We start from the raw sequence: 12462 nt of genomic DNA, 5'->3' as shown, positions 1-12462 counted from the left end.
TCGTACATTCATCTCTGTTGTTCACCGTACGTTAACGGATGACTCCTGTTGAAAAACAATTGGCTCAATCCGGGATGGGTGGGTAGAGTTCACTCTTTAAAACCGTCGGATTGGTCCATGATGTGCAAACTCCACCCTCCAGCACACCAGTTCACACCAGCTAAATGAAATCCAGAGATTGAAATGAAGTTCATTGGCTTGACAGCTGTACATAATTAGCCAGCCAGGTTAGAAGGGTCTGGGACTCCTTTATGAGGTGCAACCAAAACAGCTGTTAGACAAAGAAACAGGGAGATTCTTGCAGGCTGTCTGTCTAGCATTAACTCTGAATACTGTTGTAGTTTTGATCACTAAAATGGCTGTGACTTTTGGACTCTCTTTGAGGTTAGTTTTTCAATGTATTCATCTGGTTGGTTTACCTTGTTTTAAAGTATTCACTGGTTATTTATGTTTAACTGTGTGAATGTTTTGTAGTGTTTCTTGGATTTGCTGCCTGCTAATTGGAGGGATAACTTGTTTAAGCCTTAAAGGTGTGTTTTTGTTTACAATACTTCAGTTCAAATCACAGTAGTCTAGTTCCGATAGCTTAAGGCTGGCATTTTACCACCATGTTTCCTAGGTAACGCTAATGGGCATGCTGCCTACACTGGACCTGAACCAACTGGAAACTATGCCCAAGCAAGTGTGGTGTCTGGGCCAGATGCTAAAGCTACTGGCCACAATGCCTTGTCAAGTGTGAAGTCCGGTCCAACTGCCAACCGCGCCTCAGCAGAAGCGTCCGGCCCCCTTGCCTCAGCAGAAGCGTCCGGCCCCCTTGCCTCAGCAGAAGCGTCCGGCCCCCTTGCCTCAGCAGAAGCGTCCGGCCCCCTTGCCTCAGCAGAAGCGTCCGGCCCCCTTGCCTCAGCAGAAGCGTCCGGCCCCCTTGCCTCAGCAGAAGCGTCCGGCCCCCTTGCCTCAGCAGAAGCGTCCGGCCCCCTTGCCTCAGCAGGTGCGTCCGGCCCCCTTGCCTCAGCAGGTGCGTCCATCCCCCGCGCCTCATCAGGTGCGTCCGGCCCCCGCGCCTCATCAGGTGCGTCCGGCCCCCGCGCCTCATCAGGTGCGTCCGGCCCCCGCGCCTCATCAGGTGCGTCCGGCCCCCGCGCCTCAGCAGAAGCGGCCGGCCCCCGCGCCTCAGCAGAAGCGGCCGGCCCCCGCGCCTCAGCAGAAGCGGCCGGCCCCCGCGCCTCAGCAGAAGCGGCCGGCCCCCGCGCCTCAGCAGAAGCGGCCGGCCCCCGCGCCTCAGCAGAAGCGGCCGGCCTTGAACAGACGGCCCGACCCCTCAACAAGCTAGATAGGGAGATCATAATTTGGTTTGCCCAACTCCTTAATCGTCTTTCCCCTGTTACTGTGCCTCCTTTTAAAGAAAAGGGCAAAGGTAACTGAGGTGGGGAAATATGCCAACTAATGCTCTTGTTTGAAATGAGGTTCTCCTTCACTGGCGCATAGTCATGCAAATTGTTTTACATGGGTGGACGCTACATTGGTAGGAGTTGTTTTTATAACCGTACAACTAAAATTGACATCTGATTCTGCGATACTGCTGACAAACTTTTAGGTTCTACGGTTATACTTTTGGTTTAGCCTGGTGTTCCTGCTACTCTTGCATGATTTGTTCAATAAACCATTTGACTTTCTAAATACCTTGTCCTTCAAATATGTTCTCCTCTGTCTACCATGTGCTTTCTGTTTGGGAACAGACTGGGTCTGGAGTAAAAGGGAATGTGGTTCACAACACTTGTGTAAAAAGATTTGTTTACCTTTGTTTCTGGTAGTTCAAATGCTAAAGTTCTCTAAATTGTCAGAGCTCCCTCATATGTTCATACTTTCCCTGTCCCTTTGTGTAGGGTGTTTGACTTACAGTAATTTGCCTGTTACCATAAGTGTTTAAAGAATGTGAATGCAGTTTACCTCATCGTCCCATTGCCTGTCACTAACCTGTCCCAGGGACACAAGTTTCTCCTTGACCTTATTCAGAAACATTAAAACAAGTTGACCCATTTTTGCCTGTTCAATGTTGGTCTGGCCAGACCCATGGATGCAATCGTATATGCATTCTCAATTTACAGCTGTAAGAAGCATGAAATTTGTCTTTCAGACGTATCAACTCTCAATGTGGCCTTCTGCACTATCCATTTCTACCTAATACCAATGAGGTTGCCCCCTTTAAAAGGTGCATTTTATGATGCATGCTGTACTAACTTTAATCTGGGGCCATTGTAAATGTGTGAACCTAAAAGCCTGGTGACTATTCATAAACATAACTAAAAAATACATGTTGTATAGGAAATGATAGAGACACTAGTATTTAATGCAATCGCCGTGTTAGAATTCTTAAAAATAACTTCATTACGACATCCAGCTTAGGTATAGCGAGAGAGTACCCAAAAGCTGGGCGCAAACTACTAGCACAACATGCCAGCAGCATACCACCCTGCATACCACTGCAGGCTTGCTTCTGAAGCTAAGCAGGGTTGGTCCTGGTCAGTCCCTGGATGGGAGACCAGATGCTGCTGGAAGTGGTGTTGGAGGGCCAGTAGGAGGCACTCTTTCCTCTGGTCTAAAAAAATATCCCAATGCCCCAGGGCAGTGATTGGGGACACTGCCCTGTGTAGGGTGCCGTCTTTCAGATGGGACGTTAAACAGGTGTCCTGACTCTCTGAGGTCATTAAAGATCCCATGGCACTTATCGGAAGAGTAGGGGTGTAAACCCCGGTGTCCTGGTTAAATTCCCAATCTGGCCCTCAAACCATCATGGTCACCTAATAACCTAATAATCCCCAGTTTACAATTGGCTCACTTGGCAAGTGTGCTTGCTAAATCGAGAGGGAAAAAGGCCGTTCTAAATCCAAACAACGATTGTTCCCAACAAAGGACCCCTTGTACAACATTCTGATGGAAGATCAGCAAAAGTAGAGCCCATTTTATGATGCTATTTCATATATCTGTCGAACATTTATTTATTTATTTTACCGTTATTTTACCAGGTAAGTTGACTGAGAACACGTTCTCATTTGCAGCAACGATCTGGGGAATAGTTACAGGGGAGAGGCCCCTGTAACTATTCCCCAGGTCGTTGCTGCAAATGAGAACGTGTTCTCAGTCAACTTACCTGGTAAAATAACGGTAAAATAAATAAATAAATAAATGTTCGACAGATATATGAAATAGCATCATAAAATGGGTTCTACTTTTGCTGATCTTCCATCAGAATGTTGTACAAGGGATCCTTTGTTGGGAACAATCGTTGTTTGGATTTAGAACGGCCTTTTTCCCTCTCGATTTAGCAAGCACACTTGCCAAGTGGCGCGAATCTCTCCATGTCAACAAACGGAAGAGAACGGAACACGGCAAAACTCCCCCAAAAAATTCAATAATCTGATTAAATTATATTGAAAAAACATACTTTACGATGATATTGTCACATGTATCAAATAAAATCAAAGCCGGACATATTAGTCGTCCATAACGACAGCTTATCAGAAGGCAAATCCAGGTCCCTTGACGCGCTCTCCAGAAAACAGGAAACTGGTGACACATCATACAAAGAGCTATTATACGAGCCCAGATCAAGTTACACACTCCATTTCTTCTCTCACTCCTTGTCGACATCTAGTGGAAGACGTATGAAGTGCATCTAAACGAATAAATATCAAGGACTTTAATAGGCAGGCCCTAGAAGAGAGCATCGATTTCAGATTTTCCACTTCCTGTCAGGAAGTTTGCTGCAAAAGGAGTTCTGTTTTATTCACAGATATAATTCAAATGGTTTTAGAAACTAGAGAGTGTTTTCTATCCAATAGTAATAATAATATGCATATTGTACGAGCAAGAATTGAGTACGAGGCCGTTTGAAATGGGCACCTTTTATCCGGCTACTCAATACTGCCCCTGCAGCCCAAACAGGTTAACGTCTCTTTTCTGGATTTTGATAATTAGTGGGTATCGGCCTAATTCTGCTCTGCATGAATAATTTGGTGTTCTACGTTGTACATGGAGGATATTTTTTGCAGAATTCTGCATGCAGAGTCTCAATTTGGCGTTTGTCCCATTTTGTGAATTCTTGGCTGGTGAGCGGACCCCAGACCTCACAACCGTAAAGGACAACGGGTTCTATAACTGTTTCATGTATTTTTTGCCAGATCCTAATTGGTATGTTGAATTTTATGTTCCGTTTGATGGCATAGAATGCCCTTCTTGCCTTGTCTCTCAGATCGTTCACAGTTTTGTGGAAGTTACCTGTGGCGCTGATGTTTAGGCCAAGTTATGCATAGTGTTTTGTGTGTGCTCTAGGGCAACAGTGTCTAGATGGAATTTGTATTTGTGGTCCTGGCGACTGGACCTTTTTGGAACACCATTATTTTGGTCATACTGAGATTTACTGTCAGGGCCCAGGTCTGGCAGAATCTGTGCAGAATATCTAGGTGCTGCTGTAGGCCCTCCTAGGTTGGTGACAGAAGCACCAGATCATCAGCAAACAGTAGACATTTGACTTCAGATTCTAATAGGGTGAGGCCGGGTGCTGCAGACTTTTCTAGTGCCCGCGCCAATTCGTTGATATATATGTTGAAGAGGGTGGGGCTTTGTGTTTCTTGCCTATTTTAACCGCACACTTGTTGTTTGTGTACATGGATTTTATAATGTCGTATGTTTTACCCCAAACACCACTTTCCATCAATTTGTATTGCAGACCCTCATGCCAAATTGAGTTGAAGGCTTTTTTGAAATCAAAAAAGCATGAGAAGACTCTGCCTTTGTTTTGGTTTGTTTGTTTGTCAATTAGGGTGTGCAGGGTGAATACATAGTCTGTTGTATGGTAATTTGGTAAAAATCCAATTTGACATTTGCTCAGTACAATGTTTTCACTGAGGAAATGTACGAGTCTGCTGTTAACTTCTTGGAACTATAGGGGGTGCTGTTCCGCATTAGCATATTTGTGTCTCCAAATTAAACTGCCTCGTGCTAAATTCTTGATCGTACAATATGCATATTATTGTTATTATTGGATAGAAAACACCTTCTAGTTTCTATAGAAGTTGAAATTTTGTCTCTGAGTGGTACAGAACAATTTCTACAGCACTTTTCATGACAGGGTTCAGATTTCAAATTTTTTTACCTCTGATCTGGGGTCTGTTTTTAAGGCGACAGTGAATGCTATGAAGAAACCGACACTGCCTACGTCTTCCTCTGGGTGTCTGTACGTCATCACGCTTTCAATGGAATCGATGGGATATTCACAGCCAGTATAAAAGACCAAAATGTATAGAGACCGCCCTTTCTCGTCGTGCGCCTGAAGCGTGAAGGGCATCGGACCTGCCTCGTTCCAAATCGTTTTCTAACCAGCAATATTTCTCCGGTCATGTTTTTACTCGTTTTAGGTGTTAAAAACATCATAATGTAGTTAATTTGAACCGTTTTATAGCAATTTATATCCGTTTAGTGCGATTTTGAGGAATTTATTTGTTGTGCACTCTGAAACTTTGGACACGTTTTGGGGTGTCGGTCGTTGGTGGTGGACATTTCGAAGGACAGAGGACATCTATCGACCAAAAGACGTTTATAACATAGAAAGGATACATTGCCCAAGAATCTGATGGAAGAACAGCTCAAAGTAAGCAATATTTAATATGATAAATCGTGTTTCTGTCGAAATATTTTAAACGCATATTTCGCCATTTTGTTTGGTATAGCTTCACTTGGCGAACCCTGTATTGAAAAGTAAGGATAATTTTAAAAATGTAAATCAGCGGTTGCATTAAGAACTAATTTGTCTTTCGATTCCTGTAAACCCTGTATTTTTTAGTCAAGTATATGATTAGCTATTAATTAAACTAGATCACTCTGAAAGATGGCGACCGACATTTTCAGGCTTGTTTTGCTACTATTTTCATTGTGTAACCACGGTTTTGTATGGCTAAATATGCACCTTTTCGAACAAACTGTATATGTATATTGTAAAATGATGTTACAGGAGTGTCATCGGAAGAATTCTGAGAAGGTTAGTGAAAAAATTAATATCTTTTGGCGATGTTGACTTTTATCGCTCACTTTGGCTAGAATCAATGCTGGGCTGCTATGTGCTATGTGCTATGCTAATATAACGATTTATTGTGTTTTCGCTGTAAGACACTTAGAAAATCTGAAATATTGTCTGTATTCACAGGATCTGTGTCTTTCGATTAGTGTATGCTGTGTATTTTTACGAAATGTTTGATGATTAGTAGTTAGGTAAACACGTTGCTCATTGTAATTATTCTAGTCCATTTGTGACGGTGGGTGCAATTGTAACCTATGGCAGCTACCTGAAATATGCACATTTTTCTAACAAAACCTATCCCATACCATAAATATGTTATCAGACTGTCATCTGATGAGTTTTTTTCTTGGTTAGGGGCTATAAATATCTTAGTTTAGCCGAATTGGTGATAGCTACTGGTGTTGGTGGACAAATAAAAGATGGTGGATTATGCTAATGTGTTTTTAGCTAATAGATTTACATCTTTACATATTGTGTCTTCCCTGTAAAACATTTTAAAAATCTGAAATGGTGGCTTTATTCACAAGATCTGTATCTTTCATCTGGTGTCTTGGACTTGTGATTTAATGATATTTAGATGCTACTATCTACTTGTGAAGCTATGCTAGCTATGCTAAACAGTGTGTGGGGGGTGGGGGGTGCTCCCGGATCCGGGTTTCTGAGGCAGTAGAGGTTAATGATAATGCAGAGGATTTTCCCAAGGTTGCTGTTGACGCATATCCCACGGTAGATATTGGGGTCAGATTTGTCTCCACGTTTGTGGATTGGGGTGATTAGTGCTTGGTTCCAAATATTGGGGAAGATGCCAGAGCTAAGGATGATGCTAAAGAGTTTCAGTATAGCCGAAGGGACCTTACGTCCTCCCTGTAGGCCGTCTTGTCGTTGCTGGTAAACAAGTCTACCACTGTAGTGTCGTCTGCAAACTTGATGATTGAGTTGGAGGCGTGCATGGACACGCAGTCGTGGGTGAACAGGGAGTACAGGAGAGGGCTGAGAACGCACCCTTGTGGGGCCCCAGTGTTGAGGATCAGCGGGGTGGAGATGTTGTTACCTACCCTCACCATCTGGGGGCGGCCCGTCAGGAAGTCCAGGGCCCAGTTGCACAGGGCGGGGTCGAGACTTAGGGTTTCGAGCTTACTGACGAGTTTGGAGGGTACTATGGTGTTAATTGCTGAGCTGTAATTGATGAACAGCATTCTTACATACATGAAGGGAATATTTTGGCATTTTCTGTATGGTTAATGAGAAACTCCATATTGCAAATGTACGGTCCCTTACTAGACGTCCGCTAATGTTTGTCAAATTCGCGGACGGTGGTGGTTCATGCCATTTTGGTAATTTTTCCGCTGTCCCGGTAAATACCACCAGAGGGCGAAGGGAATCATATTTAAATGTACAAAACATCACCAATCACGACGTGGCCATTTCTCCTAAATGGAAAAAAACTTTGAAGACGAAACTTGGTGAGCATAGGTTTGGCATAATGGGCAGTTGGCCCCGAACAAGATGGCGTTGAGGCCTCAACGCTTTTTGAGTTAACTTCTTTGGGGTAGGGGGCAGTATTTTCACGTCCGGAAGAAAAGCATGCCCAGAGTAAACGGCCTGCTACAAAGCCATAAAAGCTAGAATAAGCATATTATTATTAGATTTGGATAGAACACACTCTGAAGTTTCTAAAACTGTTTGAATGATGTATGTGAGTATAACAGAACTCATCAGGCAGGCAAAAACCTGAGAGAAACCAGGAAGTGGGAAATCTGAGGGTGGTCAATTTTCAACTCAGCTCCTATTGAAGATAAAGTGGGATATTGGTAATGTTGCACTTCCTAAGGCTTCCACTAGATGTCAACAGTCGTTAGAACCTTGTCTGATGCCTCTACTGGGAAGTGGTGCCGAAGGAGAGAGGAATGAGTAAGGTCTATCATGACCTGAACATGCCCTGACCATGCACGTTCACGTGAGAGCGAGCTCTGTTCCATCGCACTTCTGAAGACACAGGAATACTCCGGTTGGAACATTATTGAAGAATTATGTCAAAAACATCCTAAAGATTGATTCAATACTTCGTTTGTCATGTTTTTACGGACTGTAATATAACTGTTTTTACTTTTCGTCCGTACTTTCCGTTGGACCTGCCCGCGTGTCGTGAGTTTGGATTATGGGTCAGTATCTTTCATTTGCCATACAACAAGTATTTTTTGAAAAGTTTATAATGAGTTCTTTGGTTAGATTAGGTGAGTGTCCAAAATATCTCCGGACATTCTGGTGAATTGTTGCTACGTATTCACAATGTATAACCACGATTTGCAGCTCTAAATATGCACATTTTCAAACAAAACAGAAATGTATTGTATAACATGATGTTATAAGACTGTCATCTGATGAAGTTGTTCAAGGTTAGTGATTAATTTTATCTCTATTTGTGGGTTTTGTGAAAGCTACCTATGTGGTAGAAACATGGTGAAAACATGGCGTTGTGTGTTTGGCTATTGTGGTTAGCTAATAAAAATACATATGGTGTTTTTTGCTGAAAACATTTAAAAAATCGGAAATGATGGCTGCATTCACAAGATGTTTATCTTTCATTTGCTGTATTGGAATTGTGATTTCATGAAATTATATTACATCTTAAGGCCATTTCTCTGAGATTAAAGGTCAAAAACAAAAATAGAAATAGCTAATTTGACCGCTTCACGTCAAAGTACATGAACCTACGGTGTCAGGAAGAAAAGAACCAGCCATTTATCTATCGTCATTTAAGAGAAATCGTACAATGAACAATTGGTGATGTTCAAAAAAATATGTTTATTTCCCCAAAAAGTTACAGATCCAGTTGCAGCGTGTTCAGACGAATCCGTTAAGGCGAATTTCGGAACTCTGCGAGATTTCTGTGATTTTCTGAAATAACGCACACTCATTCAACCCTCTGTAAATAAGTCAGTTCTTAACCTGTCTAGGATCAGCGTGGCGCTAGCGGCACACCCCCCCCCCCCCCCACTGAAAAACCAGTGCCGCGAAATTCAAAAAAAATATTTTTTTAAAATATTTAACTTTCACACATTAAAGTCCAATACAGCTAATGAAAGACACAGATCTTATGAATCCAGTCAACATTTCCGATTTTTAAAATGTTTTACAGGGAAGACACAATATGTAAAGATGTACATCTATTACCTAAAAACACATTAGCATATTCCACCATCTTTTATTTGTCCACCAACACCAGTAGCCATCACCAATTCGGCTAAACTAAGATATTTATAGCCCCTAACCAACAAAAAAACTCATTAGATGACAGTCTGATAACATATTTATGGTATGGGATAGGTTTTGTTAGAAAAAAGTGCATATTTCAGGTAGACTTCATAGTTTACAATTGCACCCACCATCACAAATGGACTAGAATAATTACAATGAGCAACGTGTTTACCTAACTACTAATCATCAAACATTTCGTAAAAATACACAGCATACACGAATCGAAAGACACAGATCCTGTGAATACAGACAATATTTCAGATTTTCTAAGTGTCTTACAGCGAAAACACAATAAATCGTTATATTAGCTTAGCACATAGCAATTAGCAGCCCAGCATTGATTCTAGCCAAAGTGAGCGATAAAAGTCAACATCGCCAAAAGATATTAATTTTTTCACTAACCTTCTCAGAATTCTTCCGATGACACTCCTGTAACATCACATTACAACATGCATATACAGTTTGATCGAAAATGTTTATATTTAGCCACCAAAATCATGGTTAGACAATGTGAAATGTAGACAAGCTGGTAAAGAAAACGTCCTTGCGCCACTTAGACAGTGATCTACTCTTATACATAAATACTCATAAACGTGACTAAAAAATATAGGGTGGACAGGGATTGATAGACAATTTAATTCTTAATACAATTGCGTTATTACATTTTTTAATTTATCCTTACTTTTCAATACAGTTTGCGCCAAGCGAAGCTACGTCAAAAAACATGGCGTCCTAAGCCACTAAAATGTTTCGACAGAAACACGATTTATCATAATAAAAATGTCCTACCTTGAGCTGTTCTTCCATCAGTATCTTGGGCAAAGGATCCTTTCTTGGGAGAAATCGTCTTTTGGTGGAAAGCTGTCCTCTTGCCATGTGGAAATGTCAACTACGTTCGGGATGAACTGAAAAGCGCACCCAACTTTTCACATCGTTGCAAAAATAAATGTCCCAAAATCGCACTAAACGGATATAAATTGCTATAAAACGCTTTAAATTAACTACTTTGTGATGTTTGTAACTCCTATAACGAGTGAAAAGATGACCGGAGAAATATAACAGGCTAAACTAACGCTTGGAACAGGAGAGGGTCGGTGTCTTCCACGCGCGTTACGCAGCAAGAAAAGACTTGCTAGCTAAAGGTTTTTTTCATTTGTAGGGCCTGTGAACGAGCAATCGAGCCCGTTGGAATCGTCATCACGTAAAGGCATCCAGGGGAAGACGTAAGAAGTGTCCGTATAGTCATAGCAACGACAGAGCCCTTTTAAATGACTTCAGAAAAGTGGCCAACGTTTCTCAAATCTGACTCCATGTCAGGGAAATTGCTGTAGAATGGGCTCTGTTCCACTTAGAGACAAAATTTCAACTCCTATAGAAACTATAGACTGTTTTCTATCCAATAATAATAATAATATGCATATTGTACGATCAAGGATTTTGTGGGAAGCCGTTTAAAAAATTAGCCACATTAGCATAAATAGTCTAAACAGCGCCCCCATCCCCAACAGGTTAACGTAAAGACTTAAAACTCAATATTCTACAAGAGCCTACCCCAAGAAGGATATGTGTTCACTTTCAGCTTCCTGTGTCAACCGGAAGTTCCTTAAATGGTGTCACAGGGGCTGTTTTGAAGGGTTAATAAGGTCAGATCTTTTCAAAACTTCACATGTGTGATTAGGCAACCCTCATGAACTGTAATTCACTCATTTCTCCCAACAGATGTCAAAGAAAAGCTCTCTCTCTCTCACACACTCAAACACACACACACAAACACACAGATTTTCTGTAAATTGTTGAACTGAATTTGGTGTCTTTCTTTTGTCGTACAATCATCTCTGTTGTTCACCATACGTCAACGGATGACTCCTGTTGAAAAACAATTGGCTCAATCCAGGATGGGTGGGTAGAGTTCACTCTTTAAAACCGTCGGATTGGTCCATGATGTGCAAACTCCACCCTCCAGCACACCAGTTCATACCAGCTGAATGAAAACCAGAGCACCTAATCGCAATTGGGAAATTGAACCAATGGAAATGAAGTTCATTGGCTAACAGCTGTACATAATTAGCCAGCCAGGTTAGAAGGGTCTGGGATTCCTTTATGAGGTGCAACCAAAACAGCTGTTAGACATAGCAACAGGGAGATTCTGGCAGGGTGTCTGGCTAGTATTAGTTCTGAATACTGTTGTGGTTTTGATCACTAATATGGCTGTGACTTTTGGACTCTCTTTGAGGTTAGTTTTTCAATGTATTCATCTGGTTGGTTTACCTTGTTTTAAAGTGTTCACTGGTCATTTATGTTTAACTGTCTGTTTTGTAGTGTTTCTTGGATTTGTTGCCTGCTAATTGGAGGGATAACGTGTTTTACACTTAAAGGTGCGTTTTGGTTTACACTAATTCAGCTCAAATCACAGTCTAGTTCCGATAGTTTAAAGCTGGCATTTTACCACAATGTTTTCTTTGTTTCCTAGGTAACGCTCATGGGTATGCTACCTACACTGGACCTGAACCAACTGGAACATCTGCCCCAGCAAGTGTGGTGTCTGGTCCAAATTCCAAAGCTACTGGTCACAATGCCCCGTCATCAGAAGCTACTGGCCACAATGCCCCGTCATCAGAAGCTACTGGCCACAATGCCCCGTCATCAGAAGCTACTGGCCACAATGCCCCGTCATCAGAAGCTACTGGCCACAATGCCCCGTCATCAGAAGCTACTGGCCACAATGCCCCGTCATCAGAAGCTACTGGCCACAATGCCCCGTCATCAGAAGCTACTGGCCACAATGCCCCGTCATCAGAAGCTACTGGCCACAATGCCCCGTCATCAGAAGCTACTGGCCACAATGCCCCGTCATCAGAAGCTACTGGCCACAATGCCCCGTCATCAGAAGCTACTGGCCACAATGCCCCGTCATCAGAAGCTACTGGCCACAATGCCCCGTCATCAGAAGCTACTGGCCACAATGCCCCGTCATCAGAAGCTACTGGCCACAATGCCCCGTCATCAGAAGCTACTGGCCACAATGCCCCGTCATCAGAAGCTACTGGCCACAATGCCCCGTCATCAGAAGCTACTGGCCACAATGCCCCGTCATCAGAAGCTACTGGCCACAATGCCCCGTCATCAGAAGC

General features: G+C 42.5%; 1 protein-coding gene and 1 long non-coding RNA gene across 2 annotated transcripts; both read left to right on the top strand.

Moving 5' to 3' along the window:
- Positions 1-252: 252 nt before the first annotated feature.
- Positions 253-1422, top strand: LOC129825685 (translation initiation factor IF-2-like). The gene is made up of 3 exons (XM_055885873.1): positions 253-384; positions 475-530; positions 620-1422. Exons 1-3 carry the CDS (start codon positions 356-358, stop codon positions 1420-1422), a joined length of 888 nt encoding a protein of 295 aa, XP_055741848.1. The 5' UTR covers positions 253-355.
- Positions 1423-11443: 10021 nt separating this feature from the next.
- LOC129825545 (uncharacterized) lies at positions 11444-11995 on the top strand. Its single transcript, XR_008754903.1, has 3 exons — positions 11444-11564; positions 11651-11706; positions 11802-11995. It is a non-coding gene; the product is annotated as an uncharacterized LOC129825545 (long non-coding RNA).
- Positions 11996-12462: the final 467 nt, after the last annotated feature.

This window comes from Salvelinus fontinalis, chromosome 27, assembly GCF_029448725.1.
Source record: "Salvelinus fontinalis isolate EN_2023a chromosome 27, ASM2944872v1, whole genome shotgun sequence".
In the NCBI taxonomy this organism is placed as follows: Eukaryota; Metazoa; Chordata; class Actinopteri; order Salmoniformes; family Salmonidae; genus Salvelinus; species Salvelinus fontinalis.
This window is presented reverse-complemented; position numbering and strand designations above follow the sequence as displayed.